Here is a 19745-nt window from a genome sequence, read left to right on the forward strand (position 1 = left end):
AAAAACCCATCAAAGGCTCCCCATATCCGAGGTTGGTCTCTTTAAATCTCACTCTTATTTTTCAAATAATTCATCTTCCAAAAAACTGTTATTTATATTAATTTTTAATGTAATTTTTTTTGTTAGTTGATATTCTTCTTTAAATAATAGGGGCATTTGAATAATAGCAGCTCGAAAGGCTGCTTGGAGGACGAGGAAGAAGATGAGTTTGGGATATCCACAAGTTTTGAGCGATGATTTCTTTGTGGGTTTGGAGGGGCTCGTCGGCCCGACCTCCGAAGATTGCTTCTCCCATCACCTTCTGTCAACCTTTGTTCTTTCCAGCTGGGTGGCCAACAATGCTGACTGACTTGGGAAATGTCAATATGTGAGATGAATTATGCTATTTGTCAGCTCATTTTTTTTATTAAAATATTTTGGCTGATGTCAGTCGACTGCACAATCGTTGCATGTCGCGACTGTACCTAGAAGAACTGTTTGGTAAATTAAGATGAGTAATGCTAGTGCAAGTTGTAGGTGTACAAGCATCATGCAAGTCTTTTGTAAAAACGTGGGTCTTGTTATAATTAAAGTGATTTTTTATAACAAATAATATTTGTAATTATAGAGTATGCAAGTGACGTGCACTTTTTATAAAAAAGAGTAAGGTCTACAATTAAAAAATTAATTTATGCATCATACTTACTAACTTAATTAAATAAAAAAAGCATGAAATCTAAAAGGGAAAAAAGTAATAAAAAACTAAAATTCATAAAATTAAGAACCAGTAAGTAAGTTTTGGCAAAAAAAAACAAGATTAATAATAGCTCATTCAAAATTTGGTGCTTTTTGGATGGCCCGGTTATAAAATTTCAAAATTCAAACAGCCAACGGTCATCCATGTCCCAAGTAACGCAGATGCACTTGAATCAAATTCTGCGTGAGCTCTAATCGACGAAATCTACGGATACCCAAAGGATTGATAATTGCAAACAAAACTTTCTTCACCTCGCTTAATTTGATCTCTCTCTTTCTCTCTCTCCATCTTTCTTTCCTCAGATATTCGAAAGCTTTCTGTTTTCTCTTTTTCTCTTTTCCAGCTCCTTTTGATCGCTCGTTCAAAAATAGTCTTACCTTATTTGAATTTGTCAATGGAAGATAATCAATGGCAAGACCCACTTCTCCTCACAGACGTTTCTTGCCAACGACACAGCTCTAACTCTCACTCCTACCCTCAATGTAAGTTCTCCATCCACGAACCCTACTCCTACCTCCAAATCTTTTACGCACCTCCTCTTATTTCTTGATCCATATCTCTTTCGTTTCTTGACAGACAACTGGCCACCATTTCCCCGCGCACACATTTCGACAATGTCAGATCCCGACATATATCACGGTAATGTGGCCAAGATCATTTTACCTATTTGCTTGCTTTCTTTCCAGACCCTTCTTGAGAATTGTGTTAATGGTGTTCGTAATAACGAGTGTTTCTTCTTCTCGGTAAAAGATAAAAAGCTTATACGCCATTTGTTGGGGGACATCCAATTAACCAAGAGACAAGAATGCCGTTGGTGGTGGATAATTTGCATGAAAAGCTGTATGGTTTTCATTAATGGTTTCGTGTTTAATTCTGCATTTATTTTCAGGTCGTTCCTTGTTGGGATTTTCCCTTACATCTCCTGATTTGGTTATCTGCGCTGGATCCCCCGATATTCCCAACATAAGCTATGAAGATTCTCCTCAGTTCTTGGAAAATAAATGTCATCCTATCATAGGGTCTTCTGTAGAGCTATCTCTAGAGAATGGCATCAATGGTTCCGAAATTGAAGATACCCAGAGGACCCCAGCTGTAAATTCCTCTTCTACATTGTGCCAAACAGTTAAAGACATCTCTCCTCAGACCTCCTTCGAGCTTCATCCCCTGCCCATGACTGAAGACATGTCAGCGAAAGACAGTCTTCCGGTTCTAAGCGTTAATGCTGGTAAGTTTTAATTGTTCTTCCAGGGCTATGTTACAAATTTTGTTCTACAAACTTTTCCCTTGTTGAATCCTGATGAATTGAAGTTGTCAGATTCCGGAGAAGTTGATGTGCTGAAAGGCATGGCAATGTCTCAAGTGGCAGAACATGAAGCACCAAAAGTACATTTCTTTTGAAAAAAAAAAAAAAAGACTGAGCAGGTTTAGTTTTTAAGAGTTAAAGCTAGGATAATTCAACTCTAATTGAAGATTTCCATTGTAGGATAATGGTAGCTTCAATGTAGAAGGTGATTATCAAACTCTCCGAAGAGAATTTGAGTCTCAGAAAATTGAACTAGTAGAGACGGGGAGAATGTTGGAGCAACTTAAGAGGGAGAACCAACTTAAGACTAGAGAATGCCAAGAAGCTTGGAATTCTTTAAAGGAGCTCCAAAATGAGCTCATGCGCAAGTCAATGCATGTTGGATCTTTGGGTATGGAAATCTATTTTTGTTGTTGCTGTTGTTCTTCTTTACTGTTCAAACATGTGCAACTGTATTAGTGATTGCCTGTTTGCAGCTTTTGCCATCGAGGGACAAGTGAAAGAGAAGAGCAATTGGTTTTCTTCATTGAGAGACTTGACAAGAAAACTTAAGGTACCGAAACCATAACTGATGCTTCAGATAAGAGATAAAATGTTAATAGAACTATGTCGTTTTGAGCATCTGGCAGTATTATTTCACTGTCTTAATAAGTTTCATGTAACAGATCATGAAAATGGAACACATAAAGCTAGCAGAGGAGGCAAGGGCCTATAAGAAGTGCCTTACAGATATGGATGAAATGAGGACTGCCATTCACTCTGCAAGTAAGTTAGCATGCTCATACATTCCTAATTTCCAATTATATTACCTTTTTACTTTCACCATATTAATTTTTTTTTCTCTCGCATTAGTCAACCAGCAAGTTGATTTACACGAGGACCTTAAGATTAAATTTGTTGAAGGGGCCAAGGAACGAAAAGAACTTTACAACAAGGTGTTAGAGTTGAAAGGTATATTTAATTTCGCAGTATTATGCTAGGAAACAGAAGAGGGCTTATTGATATCGAGTATGCTCACTTGCAGGAAACATAAGGGTCTTCTGCAGGTGTAGGCCTCTAAACAAGGAAGAAATTGCAGCAGGAACTTCAATGGCCATTGATTTTGAATATGCTAAAGATGGGGAACTCATTGTAAGATCAAATGGCGCCCCTAGAAAGACCTTCAAGTTTGATGCTGTATTTGGCCCCCAAGCAACCCAAAGTAATTACAAGTCAATAGTTTAAGCAAAATGTTGTTTCTATGGATTGATTAATGGCACACAAATGCTTTATATTTGACAAGGCATTTCTTGCATTTTTTTCTGTATGTCTAGCCGACATTTTTCAAGACACGGCTGCATTTGCAACCTCAGTTCTCGATGGTTACAACGTCTGCATATTCGCTTATGGGCAGACAGGAACAGGAAAAACTTTTACAATGGAGGGTACAGTAGAAGCTCGAGGAGTAAATTTTAGGACTCTCGAGGAACTTTTTCACAGAATTACAGAGAGACAGAAGCTATTTCGTTATGATGTATCTGTAAGCGTCTTGGAAGTTTATAATGAGCAAATACGAGATTTGCTAGTCTCAGGAGCTCAGCCTGGAGCAGCTTCAAAAAGGCAAGTGGAAAGATGCTTGGTTGTTTGCCATTTAGTGTTTACCTCTTCCGCACAAAGCTGGTGTAGAAATTGTTGAATTTCCCTTTAAAAAATTATTGAAAAGTTCCGCTTGGAGTTTTGGTAATCAGAAGATTTTGAGAACATTCTCTTTCCCTCGTAATGACAAATAATTTTCCATTCATTTCCACCTTAAACCACTGCTTAACTGATTCACCAATGTTTTGGCATGTTAGCCATGCCATTGCCATTTTCGGTACAACAAAGGAGGCAAGACTTGAGATTTCAAACCAGCGGTATTAATGTTTTGGTTGTTTTTGTAGGCTTGAGATAAGGCAAGTGGGAGAGGGAATAAATCATGTCCCGGGACTGGTTGAAGCACATGTTAACAACATGACTGAGGTCTGGGAAGTTTTACAGACTGGCAGTAATGCAAGGGCGGTTGGCTCAACCAATGCCAATGAGCACAGCAGCCGATCCCACTGGTCTGTTTATCTCATCTTTAATAAACTCATCTTAATAAATATCTGAAAAGGATGTTGTAAGGATTTTGCTGAGAGGATAGACTTCGGTTGTTTCATAATACAGCATACACTGTGTGATGGTGAAGGGGGAGAATTTGTTGAATGGGGAATGCACAAAAAGCAAGTTATGGTTGGTGGACCTGGCAGGAAGTGAGAGAGTTGCCAAGACAGAAGTGCAAGGTGAACGACTCAAGGAAACCCAAAACATTAATAGATCCCTTTCTGCACTTGGTGATGTTATATCCGCTCTTGCGACAAAAAGCCCGCACATTCCTTTCAGGTTATAAACATAAGGATTAGCCTTTGCGTTTGTTAACTTCCAAATGTCTACATAGAGAAGCCTAGATGTGTACTTTTGGTGCTAATTTTTTTTCTGTTAATCCGTAGGAACTCCAAGCTCACACACTTGCTTCAAGACTCTCTAGGTACTTCTTTTCTCCATGTTCCCTCAGATGCGATATTAGATTTGCTCCTTTTATTGTGCTCATTGGCATTAATTTATGCATCAGTTTATATAGATGCAGAATAGAAAATGAAGCACCTGATCAATGAATTTATATTTGTCAGGAGGAGATTCAAAGACCCTAATGTTTCTACAGATCAGTCCGAACGAAAATGATTTGGGTGAGACCCTTTGCTCACTGAACTTTGCGAGTAGAGTAAGAGGAATAGAACTTGGTCCAGCAAAGAGGCAACTAGACACCAGTGAACTTCTGAAATACAAATACATGGTATATGAGTCCTCAAATTAGCAACTTCTTTATTTCATCTTATCTATATGTCTAGTTACCATGTTTGAATGTTGATTCTGTTTGCCTACTGCATGTCAAACGTCTGTGTAACTTGTTAGGTGGAGAGAACCAAGCAAGATGCGAAGAGTAAAGATGTGCACATCAAGAAGATGGAGGAAACAATTCATGGATTGGATTTAAAGATAAAAGAAAGAGATCTTAAAACCAAAAACCTGCAAGACAAGGTATTGTGTTAAGACCTATTTTGTCCCTTGCTTTCACATGTTCTAGTAATAAATTGTTGTTCCATATCGAAGGTTAAAGAATTGGAATCGCAGCTGCTGATTGAAAGGAAGCTGGCACGCCAACATGTAGACACAAAAATAGCTGAGCAGCATCAACAAATGAAACATCAGGAAGAAGAGCAAAATACAGCGCCAATGAGGCTGCCACTTGCGAATCGACCGTTAGGAAGTCAAAAGAACCTAAATGAAACAATTAGTAGTACAATGAGCAAAGACCAAGTAAATCTCACACGACTACTTTCGGAAAACAACGTCCCGAAATCCCATTTGCCTCTTCATCCTACAGATGGCTTTGTCAAATATATGGATCCTGCAGAGAAGGAAAACAACCCTGAGAAGGCTGAACAGCCCCTACTACCAAAAAGGACTGGAAGAGTCTCTATTTGCACAATGGAAAGAAGGATTCCAGCACCTCCTGCTCCAAGACGCAGCTCATTAATCCCACTCCCAGCTTTACCAAGCTCAGCCACACTTCCATTATCATTGCTGCCATTCCCACCATATCAAGCTGATAAGAAAGAAGAGACAAACGCGTGTGAAGCTAACTGCTTGCCTGAGCAGACACCTTGTGACAGTCCCAAAAGAACGAAGATTGGAGGTAATAAGAAGCTAAGCAGCATATTGAGACGAAGCGTCCAAAGGAAAATTCACATCAGAAAAGGTGGTGTAAATGTTGGGACGGAGAAGGTTAGGGTCTCCATAGGAAGCCGGGGTAGGATGATGGCACATAGAGCGTTGCTGGGCAATAATTATACGAGAGCTGGAATTAACAAGGAGTCGCAGCAGAAGCAGATTCGAAAGGAAAAGGAGAGGGGATGGAATATTGGAACCGTGGGGAGAAATGTTGTTTAAAAGCCCATGATGTCTTTGATTCCTAACTGTAAATTAATCATAGATTGTTTTCTTGAAGAGAGACAGAATTGTGTGGATTTATTTTTTATTTTTTTTAGGATGAAGCGAATCATCTCTCTGGATTCCCTGTATTTTTTTACTCTTAAATGGCTTCGTTAACGTACATATTGAAGAAGTTTCAGATGGTACATATGCAAGAAAGAAAAAATTAATTAAGAAGATACATAACTATAACTTTTTATGAATACCATTTCATTTAAACTAAAAATAGATATAGAAAAGGGATGGAGATTCTCAATAAACACCATGTTACACAAAATATTGGACCGGATGCATGTTCCTCAACCATTAAGGAAATAACCAACAAAAGGTGGTTTTGGATACAATTATAACACTAGGAATTGAAACACTACACCTGGAAGTAGTGGTGTATAATTGTGCACTGTAAGAGCATTCTCATCCGAGTCTCCATAAAATTTTTTATAATTTAACTAAAAATCACATTTTCTAAAATTTTTTCCAAAATTTTATTTATCTTTTAAAAATCTCCTACATCTTATTCCTCATCCCTATCTCTATTTTATTAAATAATATTTCTCTATTATTTTTTTATTACTTTTTCTCTCACTTCTATTTACAATCTTAACTACTAACTCTTTTGTCTTATTATCTCCTTTTCAAATATCACATTCTACTAAATACTTATACGATTTTGACTGACAAATACAGTATTATTTTTCAAACTGAAATCCGTATTATAAAAATAGTAATTTTTTTAATATGTGCATTTTCTAACGTGATGGTATTTTTTTAATATCTACTTTTTATCGATTTCTCTAATGATAATACCTAGCCACGTATTGATAATAAAATTTTTTGTCATTTTTGCAATGGTAATATTTTTTATCCTTTCTCTAATGGTAAGATTTTGAAGCCGAAACCAATGGTAACATTTTGAACCCCTACCTCCAACGGTAACATTCTTTGTATTTTCTCTAACGGTAACTTTTTTTGTATTCTCTCAAACGGTAACATTTTTTGTCCTATATGTAACGGTAACTTTTTTCTCTATAAATACATATTCACATTCTCATAAACTCAAGTATCATTTGATCTAAAGAACCGAAATTCAACAGTCTCCCCTGATCTCCCACTTCCTTCATTAAATGGCTCGTACATTCTTTCGCAAATTGTTCACATACTTATCATCTGAAGATGAGTTGGATGTTGTTCTTAATGACGAGACCGATGGACAATCATCAAGGCATCATGGAAACCGCTAACGCCGTAAGTTTATTTGGAATGATCGTATTCAAGGGCACGAGGGCCTATTTCGCGATTATTTCGTAGAAAATCTAATATATCCCTCAAATCTATTTCAAATAAGATTTCGGATGAGTCGTCTCCTATTTCTCCGTATTTTAAATGAGGTAAAGCCTTACGAGCCGTATTTTGTCCAGAGAAAAAATAATGCCAGAAGATTCGGTTTATCTTCTATTCAAAAGATAACCGCAACACTTAGAATGCTGGCGTATGGGGTTACTAAAAATTTTATGAATGAATACATACGTATTGGTGAAAGCACCGCAATGGAGAGCCTCAAAAAATTCTCTGAGATAATAGTAAGTGTTTTTTCAGATGAATATTTGCGGTCTCCAAATGCCAATAATATTGCTCGATTGCTTGCCATTGGTGAACAACTGGGATTCCCAGGAATGTTGGGAAGCATTGACTACATGCATTGGAAGTGAAAAAATTATCCCACAGCCTAGAAAGGTATGTATTCCGGCCACATTCATAAACCAACTATTATTTTAGAAGCATTTGCTTTATATGATATCTGGATATGGCATGCATTTTTTGGTATGCCTGGTTCATATAACGACATTAATGTATTAGAGAGATCTTCTATTTTCACAGACTTACCCAAGGGCGTGCTCCTCCAGTTAATTACACAATCAATGGCAACGACTACACTATGAGGTATTACCTTGCAGATGGTATTTATCTCAAGTGGTGAACTTTTGTGAAGATGATTCCGTCACCACAAGGGAATAAGAAGAAAAATTTTATGGAAGTACAAGAATCTGCAAAAAAAAAGATGTCAAGCGTGTATTTAGGATACTTCAACAATGATTTGCAATCATTTGTGGACCTTCCCAAATGTTCAAAGTCAATGAACTAACAAATATAATGAAAATATGTGTTATTTTACATAATATAATCATTGAAGACAAGCGTGATGATAGTGAGGGTCCGAACATTGAGTATGATCAACTTGATGATAAAATCCCGGAACTGTTGCACAATCATACAACTGAGCTTACAGACTTCATCCAGCGTTATTATCATATTAGAGACAGCTCGGCACATCATTAGCTCTAAGCATATCTAATTGAACATCAATGGCTATTATATTCCCAACAGTAGACATGTCGCATTATCGTATGATATTTCTTTCATGTTATTAGTGACTATATTTGAGGTAATCAAATTTACATTCGTATTTCCTTCATGTTAGTAGTTTCTGAAATTGTATGGCAATTTTCTTATTCCAAAATATCAATTTACACAATCAAAAAAAAAAAAAAAAGTCTTAGTATCAATAATATACTCATCTATCATTGTCTGAAATATAAAATAAGAAATAAACTTTTTACAGAAAAGTACATCAATCCAAATCTGCTGCAGCATTGCGTCTCGCAATGATTTTCCACTGCAATTGCTGGAAATATAACCGTTGCATGCTTGGCATGGCACTCAAGTCCATCATCATAAAGCGCTGATCCGCTTCCTTCTTGGCGAGCTCTAGTTTCTCCGCCTCTAACATCAGTCTTTCACCCTCTTGACGAATTTTATTTAGCTCATTTTCTCTATCATTCTCCATCTTTTTGGCCTCCAACCTCAATCTTTCATCCTTGAGACACATTTTTTTGCCCTCTTTTTCCTTGTCATATTCTATCTTATCGGCCTTGAAGTAAAAAAACTCTTTCTCCTAAGCACGTGACTCCTCCAAAAGCGTATACTTCATCTTCCTGAGCACAAAATTTTCTTCTGCTTGTCTGCCTTGGGCCTTTCGTTTTCCTTTCTCAACTTTTCTTCCCATTGGTCGGTCCAATTCGGTCACGTCATTATCTATCACATTATCCGTCTCGAGATCAAAAACTGAATCTACCATAGCGCCCGAACATTGAGTCGGGATCAGGGACGTGGACATCATCTTCCTTCGCTTTAGATCCTCCTTTGTAGAATGCCAAATCCATTTAGGTTGGTCCTTCAACAGGTGCCAACAATGCTCGAATTGGAAGAAGCATTTGTCTAGCGATTGGTACATTACCTTGGCCTTATCAAACTTGCATGTAAACAAAAAACTTTATGTTAAACCAATATACAAAAAAATTAATTATTCGTAAAATAAGAAAAAGTAAAGATATTCTACATTGTCTTACTCGATCATGCCACTTTGATTCAACCCTTCAACCTGGGTTAGTTTCGTACAAAATTTGTTTGTCGCCTTTTGAATAACCGACCACCAATGTATTAAAGACTTTATTGTCCAGTCATTTATGGTTTCTTTAAATTGCTAGAAGTACTCAAATATTTTTTTCTAAAGTTGAGAGCGTTTTTAGTCTGTTCCCTAGGCGACATCAAGACTACAATTTAGCCGTGTGAAGGCAAGTAACTTGTCTTCTTCGGGAGTAAAGTTCGCACCCCTGATTGATTTCCTAACGCCGATAGGATCATTATGGGGTAGGGGTGGAGAGTCATCAACAGTCATAAGAGAGTTTCCACTTTGCCCACCATAAGTGAGGTTGAGTTGAGGATCTTGACTTAGGAGGTTGGTGAAGTACATATGTCTAGGGTCTTGTGAATCCATCTCTAAAAAAGCATTAAAATGTTAGACACATATCTATAAAGTTTGGGATTTATTCATAGCTGATATATTGGAAATTTGGCCACCCACTCATAACTACAACAACCGGTTGCAACTATTTGTTGACCGTCTGGGTTACCTAGCGATTTAGGAAATGACCATAAATTTCCTATATCCCCACCACTAGGTTTTTTCATCATCACAGTCAAGGGGGTTTAATTTACACATTAATTCTCTATGACAACATAACACAAAGCAATGACACAACACTTTGCAATGTAACAGAACTGACCAATTCACATATTCACACAAAACAACAACCGAATAGCATGCAAATCACAATAATATAAGAGCATTCCCATCCGGCATATTTATATCGAATATATAAACAAATGGGGCTTAGAATGGTGTAAATATTGACAGCATGAGTAAGCAAGGAGCCTAACATCGAATGGTTGCGAAACCCCACCCCCTATTGCCTTTTGTGGAAAGTATCACAAATTACAATATGGCCATCTGGGTGAGGATTACCCTACCATATCGATAGGGTTCCATTAACACTTGTGAATTAACTGCCACTATAACACTATCATCACTACCTAATAACAGCCCCCCTTCCCCGAGAGATCCGAAACACTGCAAAGACCCAATATGATGTTAATCACAGCCTAATTAACACTTTGATGCTAAGATCATAATACTTCAATTTTAATAATGTCTAATATGATGTAATGGTTTGCTTTTAGGTATGTTTCCCATTAGTCAAGGACCCCACGCTAAAATAAGCCTAAAGATTCATTATATTGGCAAGATTATATTTAAGATGTCAATGGTACAACATAAAAATGAGTTATCTCGCAAAAAAGATGCCTTGACTGGAAGATCTTCACCACAATTTAAATGTTTGTCACTATGTGCAATGAAGTTTTTTTATTGTATCTGTCTGTATGTGTGTGCATGCAGCCAGTATGTTGATATGCATCCATGCATGCATGTGAATCCATGAATATGCTTAAACTAACTATAGAATATACCACGCAACAACTGATATAGTCCAATTTATGACATAATAGAGGAAAGGAAGGTTGTAGAAAAGGGGAAAAAAACTTAGGGTCATCGTAATAGTTTAGCACAATAAATATTCAAGCAAATAATAGTTCAAAAGTTGCATACTTTTTTCCAGAAATGTGACAATTCGGACAAGAATTAGTCTTGAAGAATTATGACTAGTAATACATTTATTTATCAATGGTTTGCATTAAAGGTTTCAAAAACCAATATGCAGAAAAAGCTTAACATTAGCATTTTGTTTCAAGTACAAAACACCAACATTGAAAAATCAACTGACAGTGATGCATCTCACTCATTAAAGGTTGAAGTTCTCTTGTTACTTTAAAAAAAAATCATTGTCCTTTCATATGTTATTATTGAGATGTCGAAACATTGCCCTGACATCATTTCTAACAATCACAAAGCATGAATTTAAGAGTCAACACTGATATACTTATCACTAAAGTATTTTTAAATAGAACCATATTATCTTACAGAGCATAACGAAAGGCAATCTTCTCTAGCATAACTATAGCAAATCAACAATCAAGAAATCCAACCGTCCATTAACATGGCATTCAATATGACATAGCATAGATTGTCACAACTACAATGGGTCTGCACAGACCAACCCATTAACATGGCATTCAAAACCAACTGATTTAGGAGTATATATAAAAAGGTTTGGCATCATCCAACTGCAGTTAGTACAATATCTCAATCAACCTAAATAATATTTCTTGTTTACATCCCCACCATCCACTTGCTTAAGCCATATAATAAAATATCAATTATTTTTTATAAGTATAACAAAATATCAATTTAACATGGAATTTCCTATATTTTTTTAACAAATCAATAACTTCCCCATTCTTCTCAGTTCCTCTATGAATTCAACTATCAAATTTGAAAAAAGAAGGGTAAATGAATATCCAGGAGCCACAGATATCATATGGACTGAGTAATCCTCAAAGAAAAGAAATTCAATGTGTATTAAAAAAAAAGGTTTAGATAAAAAGCCCACAATAGATAGATACCAGAAGCAGTAAATCTCACCCTACATCTCCACACCTAACCCCTTAAAAAAATAAGACTTGTAACCAGTGGGCTAAATTTGATACCTTCCTAAAATGAGTAATATTGCACTGCTTATTGGCATAACATACATTAAAACTTGTTTACGATGCAGAGAAACCACAAAAATTAGTAGAATGAAGATCATTTTGGAAGATTTATTAGCTAGCCAAAAATAGAACAACTTTATATAACTACAGAGTAATGGGTTGTATAAAAATTGTAAAATAAAATCTGCATAGAAAAACTACAAATTCTCACAACTACACAAAAATGGGAATTTCGTTTTCCTTGCTAACCACAAAATTTCAGACCCAAGAACATAATTTTAGTGCAAACAAATCTCAGTGAACAATAGTAATCTCAGAGCAATCCAAATCAAAACAACCATTTTGAGCTATGATTTTAAGTAAGAATAGCTAGGGTTTTCATACCCAGATACATACAAAAAGCTAGGATTTTGAACAAGAACAGATCTCCAAATACATACAACCATGGAGGAAACCGAGATTGAGGGATATGAAATGCGATAGAGAAGCTCAGTGGCCAGCCATGGAGGATCTCGATTCTCACAAAGTCCAACCTGGAAGATGCCGAAACATAGAATGTGCGAGAGACAATGAGGGAATCCAGCCATGGAGGAAACCAAAAGTTGAGGGATGACTTACAATCATTGCAAAGACTAGATTGCTTATGAGGGAAAGGCAATGAATGAGGGCACCCAACCGTCCAAAACAAAGAAATGTGGGACATGAAAAAGAAAATTCATTTGGGGATGTACAGTTGTTCTCCAAATATGGAGAATTACTGTACAGACCAAAAACCCAATCCGCATTTTAGGGATTGGGATGGAGTGGCAATTTCCTTCAAAACACTATAATTTCCCCCATAATTATAGGGAAAACATCGATATGCGATGCTAATGAGGATGCTCTAATTGACTGCTCCAACGCATTCAATATAGATTTTCATATCATTTATCTTCTAGATCCTTATAATAAGAAATAAATATTGATGTCTATTTCTCTATGATATTTGCAATCATGAGTGTATAAGTGATGTACAATCATTTTAAAAAAAGTGAATAAATATGAGACTTATATTAAAAGAAATTAATTTTTTAATAGTGAATTATACTCTTTTTTAAAATGACTACACAGTACTTACGCACTCCATGACTGTATATAGGATTACTCTTTTCATATTGAAGGAGAGATGAGAAAATAGAAGGCTATCTCTTAGAGAGAATGAGAGAGGAGAAACTTGACAAGTCCCTATGTTTAGGGTAACACGTGGGCAGCACTTTTTGGGTGTAATGCTGATCAGTTGATGGAGAACAGTAGAAATGGGGTGCGTGTCATATATGGTGAAGCTGTCGGCTGCGAAGGTCTATGGTTCGTTTCATCAAAACAAAAAGGGAAAAGTTAAGAAGAAAAGGGTAGAAAGTAGAAAAGTAAAGTAGAGGCATTGATTGCATGGCAATGGGACAACGGGTGGCCTCACGTGATCGGTGACTGTGCACACGCTAAGGATATGAATGCTACGAAAGCTGAACATGCTGAGAATATGAACGCCATGAAAACCGAACGTGGTGTAGCTGGTGGAGGATACTGCATCACATGTTTAATGCAAAGGAGTGATGTGTGGTATAAACAATTTTAAACAAAATTATTAAAAAAAAAAAACTAAAAATGATGGAAAGTAAAGAAGATCAGGTGAATATTAGATGCAGCTAAAGAAGACCACCTGTGTAATATCTGGCGGCTAGTTGGCCATCATAACTACCATCTTTTTCCTCTTTACCATGAGATAACAAAGCAAACCCATTTCTTCAAGAGGTAGTCTAATTCTCCTGAGGCATGTGCTTTCTAGCATAGCTTTACATTTATTCGTTGTTTTACAGGTTCCTCAATCAATTATCAAAGAGCTACATTGTTTAATGAGCACTTTCTTTTGGGGAGAGGCTAATGGGCAAGGTAAAAAAAATGGGTGGCTTGGAAGCATTTATAACTAGTAGAAGAAGGTGGCTTGGGATTGCGTAACCTAGATGACATATGACATGCAGAAGGCCTTACATATGAGGTTCGCTTGGAATTTATTCCAACGTAACTTGCTATGGGCTCGTTTTTTCAAAGATAAATATATGGGTTCAAAACCTTGGCTTCTCATTGATACGCATAAGGGTACTAGATTTTGGAAGATGATTGCTAAGTGTATCCTATTGGTCATTGAGAATTCGAAGTGGCGAATCAGGGATGGTAATCTCTTCTTTTGGTATGATAAATGGCGGGATTGGGGTCCTTTATTTTCGATCTTCCAATTGTGGGTAGGCCTTTGCTTAAAGTCAAGGAGTGTGCTTTGTCAAACTCGTGGGATGTGGATTTGTTGGTTAGCTTGGTGGGGCAAGAAAATGTGAATGATATTATGGAATTTTTAGCAGTTTGCAAGGGAGGATCGAATGTGTTAATATGGATGAAGCAAGATAGTAGTTTGTTTTTCTACAAAATTATTGTGGGATTGTATCCAAATCAGGGGTTCTATTATGGTTTGGCATTCTTGGATGTGGCATAAACTACTTCCTTTAAAGGTTTCGGTTTTTATGTGGAAGGTTTGAAATAATTCTTTCAGTGTGGATGATCGACTCTGTCGTGTTGGCGTGCTGATTGTTTTTAAGTGTGATTACTGTGATGAGGGTAATTATGAGAATCAAAATCATGTTTTGTTTGAAGGGGACTTTGCTGCTCAGGTGTGGCACTGTTGCAGAGCTATTTTTGAGTTACCGCTTTGAGGAAATTGGAAAGAGACTGTGTCCATATGGTTTCGCCATACACCTTCATCTTCTCAGGTTGGTATTATTGTGGGTCTCTTTCCTTCATTTCTTTCTTGGCGTCTTTGGCATTGCAGATGTGTAGCTCGCATGGAAGGTCGTCTTGAATCCTTCACTATGGTTTGGCAGTCTATAATTCATTAGATTAGATCAATTTGTCAGAATATCCACAAAGTTTCGAAATGCTCAAGGCATGATTCTCAGATTTTACAATCTCTGCTTATTTAGTCTGTTTTATTGTCAAGGTGACGATCTAGTTTGGTGGTCTGGAAGAAACATTCTCAAGGATGGTTTAAGTTAAATACTAATGACAATAGCTTTGGGAATCTGTGGCCTTCTGGGACGGGTGGCATTATTAGAGATACTCATGGAAATTTAATTCATGTTTTTCCTCTCCTCTAGGTGTTGGTTTGAATAATAAAGCTGAGTTATTAGTTTTGCTGTATGGCCTTAAAGCTTGCAAAACTAGGAGGATTGGTTATGTGGAAATTGAACTTGACTCGCTAGTGGTGGTTTCGTGGTGGAAGCATCGGAGATGTAGAGTTTGGTATCTGGAGGACTTTTGGGAGGAGGTTCTTGGACTCATGGATTCTATGGTCTGTTCTGTGAGTCATGCCTTCAAAGAGGATAATAAAACTGCCAATTGGCTTGCAAAGTATGGCGCACTTGGTCATCACATGGAGCAACAAATGATTGGGGAAGTGTCGAGGTTGCTGAGAGGTTTAATCCCGCTTGGATAAGCTAGATCTTCCTTCTTTACGTAATTCTTCAATTGCTTATGGTTTTTTGCTTGCTTTTTGTTTTGTTCTATTTTTTGCGCTAACCTTGTTTTTGCAGGTTGATTGTGTTTCTGGCTTGCATTCTTGTGCTTCTTTTGGTTTTTCTTTTTCCTGGATGTATTTATACTGGTGTGTTAGGATTTTATTATTTTGATGCCTCGGTTTGGGTCTTATTGTTTATCTGTAACCCCTAGGTGTCCAATTTGTAACCACGGTTTTCCTCTACCACAAGTGAGGGTTATCAATAAAATTGAGGTGCCGTCCTTTTCTTAAAAAAAAAAAAATTCGGTAGCTATGAGTAATGTGAGCGGCCCCAGAGCTGCAGTTTGGAGCCTCAAAACTCCAAAATTAAAACTTCCTTCATTGCAATGATTGGCTGTGTAGTAGGAAGAGGTTGATTTTTATCAATTCGTATCCCATCTACATTCTACCCATCCTTTTATTATTGTATTTTTTTTTTTTTAAAATCTATTCATTTAAGGCGATGAATGGAAAAATTATTGTGGTTGATTATCCATATAGGTTGAGTGGTTTGACGAATGGATCAAGTTGCAGGCCTCCATTACCCAACACATTGTTAGAGAGATTGAAGTTCCAGGTATCAATTGTTTCACTTCAAACATGCATGAGAGGAGAACAAAGTAACAAACAAGGAGAGAAGTGATTCTTGGTTGGCTACCAAGTGATCATTCATGAGTAGGAAAAAGAAGAGAAGTAAGTTGGTGGTGGTTTAGCTGTGACATGCTACATCTTTATCCCTTGTCAAATCGGTTTAGGTTCTCTTTGGGATATAAGATGACAAACCAGCTCAGGAGTGCTTTAAGGGTTCACTAGGGATTGGTGGGAAGGAAGGTGGAGTGTGGTGGTCGCTTAGCCATGTGCACAAGTTGAAATCAAAACAGAAGCCAATTGGTTTCCATCCAACTAGTGTTTAGGTGCATTCAGTTTGGAGTTTTTGGTTTGGTTCTTGGAATCAATTCGTCCAAAGCTTGGTTTTGTTCTAAAGGGATGATGTGAGGTGTGATTTGTGAGATTGGAACTAAAAATAAGATGGAATTGGCGTGGGCTATGGGGCTGTTTTTGTGCAATGCACATGAAAGTGCATGTGTGAGTTAATTGGTAGATTTTGGGCAATGATATGTCTTTGATTCTAATAACATGTGTTGGGTCGAGACTAATCTTCTAATTTAGTCTAAGAATGATGAAAAATAATAATAAAAATAATAAAGATCAGATAAAAAAGGCTATAAAGATTTAGAAGGAAAATTGAGTTCAAAACATGGTTTAAAAATCATTAATCATGATTAAGTTGATCAATGCTCTTAAACCAAGTTCCAAAACTTAATTTTGGGTCCAAAGAATTTCTTAGGGACACGAAGTACAATATGGGCTTGAGGAAACCAATGATATAGTGTATGTGGGCTTCAAATAGAAGTGTGAAAAATGCAATACAAGCCTTTGGGCCTTGTTAGGCTAAAAAGGCCATGAGTGGGAGTTGCATGATTTATGGGCTTTGGGTGTGAGTTGATAGTAGGGGTGTACAAGAAACTGAAGAACCGTCCGTGACCGACTCAGACCGGCCGCCGGAGGCCGGAACCGGCCGCAACCGCCAAGGAACCGGTCGGCGGGCGGCAACGATTTAGAGAAACCGCCTATCGTCGGTTCGGCCTCGGGCCGGCTCAAACCGCTGAACCGGCCGATGTAATAACACTCTTTTTTTTTTTTTTTTTTTTCTCAATATGAAACGACGCCGTTCCACTTAAGTTTAAGTGGAATGGCGTCGTTTTACCCTAGGTGTTTGTCTCTCACACAGATTAAACGATGCCGTTTGTTATTAAACCAAACGGCGTCGTTTTGTCTATAAGGTGAGAAAAAAAATTAGAACGGCGTCGTCTGGTATTAAACCAAACGGCACCGTTTCAAAATTACACAGTCGTCGTCTTCCTTCTTCCCCGTTTCTGCGTTTTAGTAACCCTCTCTCTCTCTCCTCTGCAACTCTCTCTCTCTACTCTCTCATATGAACGACGCTGCCGGAGGGGAACCGAGAACCGACCGTAAACTGCCCGAGAACCGCCGGAGTCGATACGGCTGGTTGTTCTCCCTCCCGTCGACCGGTTACGGTCGGTCCGTCCACCGTTTTCCCCCTCATCGGTCGGCGTCGGTTCTGCCCAAAAACCGCGCCGAAGGGGTCGGTTTTCACCCCTAGTTGATAGGAGGCCTTGGTTCCAGATTCTAAAAGATCATGAGAGGCCTCAAGATCTACAAAGATAGGGCTTGAAAGGCTCACCTTATCATAAATAGACCATTGGTCAAACCTAACACCAAGTTAGGCCCAAAAGGCCTTATACCTTCCTCATACTTGGGCTAAACCTTTCTAAGGTTAATCCTCCAAGACTTAAACTTTTATAAGGCTTGGTTTAAGGCTTCTAAGTCTTGGCCCATAACATTATAAAGGTTTAAGGGCCTTAAGTGAAGCACTAATGGGCTTACTTACTAAACTGCTCAATCTTAGCTCTCAAGTTTAACCATTAATGACACTAAGTGCTATAGTCTAATCAGTAAAACAAGTCTAAAAATCTCCCTAAAAAAAATTATAATAAAAATTCTCATGCAATATATATATATATATATATATATATATATATATATATATATAAAGCCCAAAATTATAGGCTTATTCTAAGTGCAATTAAGGGTTAATACTAACGGGTAATTAGGCGGGGTGTTACATTAAATGAAATTATCATGATGTAAGGGAGCGATTAAGAGTGTATTAGTGTGCAATTGAGTGGATAGTTGCATGAGGAAGTGATTTAACCAAGTGATAAAACACTTAATCAAAACCAAATGGTTTAGGGTTTGGAAACCAAATTTAGGGTTTCAGCCATCACATGGGATTAAGGGTGTCAATTGGATTCTAATGGTTTGGGGTTTCGTTAGGGTTGAAATCCCTTCTTGGTTGACCTAATAGTGTTTGGATGGATAAAATAGTGTTTGGTGTAAGATGTATGATCACATGGCTTGAATCACACTCCATTTCATCACACTTGTCCTCCATTTGACATGTGTGCTAGGGCAAATAGAAGGCTAGAATTGTGCCATGTGTCCAACTAAAAAGTAATCCTAATGATCCTTAGTGAATTTGAACATCTTATATGGCAATTTAATAGCTGTTTGAACCAGTTGCCATGTTGTGCTCTCCTGGGTATTACTATTCACCAAAAAACTCTCGAGACTTTTTATTGCACTATAAAATTATAAATTTTTCTGTGAGTCTAGCGGTGCAATTTATTTTGCAAAATTCTACTCCCAAGTTCCTTAATTAAATAGAAAAGCACTCACTTCCACTATTCACCTAAGAAACATGAAACCTTTTATTGCACCGTAAAATCCTAAATATCTATCTGATTTTAATGGTGCAATTTGTTTTGCAAACTTATACCCTTAAGTGGCTTAATTAAATAAAAATGCAACTCCATCACCAAAGTGGATCAAGACCCTAACAGGTTAAAACTTAATCGGTTGCTTGATTCTTGAAATTCTTTTGGGATTTCACAATGTTTCTAAGGTCTAAAGACATTCGGCTATTGAATTTCTTTTGGCTCATTACAATATGTTTGTGATGCGACTTTCACTTGTTGAATTGACTTGGGTACGAGAAATGATATGTCATATGATGGTTTTGGGTACTGGGTGCTCGGTGATGTTTATGGTAAATTATAATTAATTTATTTGCTCGGAGGTTTGTATCTTGGTATACATATTTATAAATGTGATTTCCCTTTTTGGTACTTGAATTTTATTCATTTATATTTATTGTCATTTCTTGCATTGATTGTTGTTGTCTTGGGTTTTAACTTACAGAGATTTCCTCGAAATCTCACCATGGTAGTCCCACTACAGTTTTGCTCCTTAGAAATGTAGATTTTGATACAGATGTAGGACTAGAGGAATACTTTGAGGAAGGAGAACTAGTGAAACTCGAGGAATAGTATGGGGCCCAATCTGTGTTTAAGATCTCAATCTTCTTGCAAAATTTTTGGCATTTTATTTGTGTCAGACAATGAAAAACTCTTGATTTCTAATATTTTGAT

At 37.2% G+C, this 19745-nt stretch overlaps 1 protein-coding gene across 2 annotated transcripts; it reads left to right on the top strand.

Annotated features, from left to right (window-relative positions):
* The first annotated feature begins 875 nt into the window (after positions 1 to 875).
* Positions 876 to 6212, top strand: LOC122289437 (kinesin-like protein KIN-14Q). Of its 2 annotated transcripts, none has more exons than XM_043096414.1 (16): positions 876 to 1218; positions 1313 to 1375; positions 1626 to 1961; positions 2052 to 2119; positions 2220 to 2430; positions 2516 to 2592; positions 2705 to 2804; positions 2892 to 2990; positions 3064 to 3240; positions 3353 to 3638; positions 3959 to 4120; positions 4224 to 4439; positions 4547 to 4584; positions 4727 to 4890; positions 5010 to 5135; positions 5229 to 6212. In XM_043096414.1, the coding sequence occupies exons 1-16, from the start codon at positions 1131 to 1133 to the stop codon at positions 6045 to 6047; spliced, it is 3030 nt and encodes a 1009-aa protein (XP_042952348.1). In that variant the 5' UTR covers positions 876 to 1130; the 3' UTR covers positions 6048 to 6212. The 2 variants fall into 2 exon arrangements, with proteins under 2 accessions (XP_042952348.1, XP_042952347.1); XM_043096413.1 differs by having other exon boundaries at positions 877 to 1218; positions 5208 to 6212.
* The last annotated feature ends 13533 nt before the right edge of the window (positions 6213 to 19745 follow it).

Source organism: Carya illinoinensis, chromosome 12 (genome assembly GCF_018687715.1).
Source record: "Carya illinoinensis cultivar Pawnee chromosome 12, C.illinoinensisPawnee_v1, whole genome shotgun sequence".
Taxonomy (NCBI): Eukaryota; Viridiplantae; Streptophyta; class Magnoliopsida; order Fagales; family Juglandaceae; genus Carya; species Carya illinoinensis.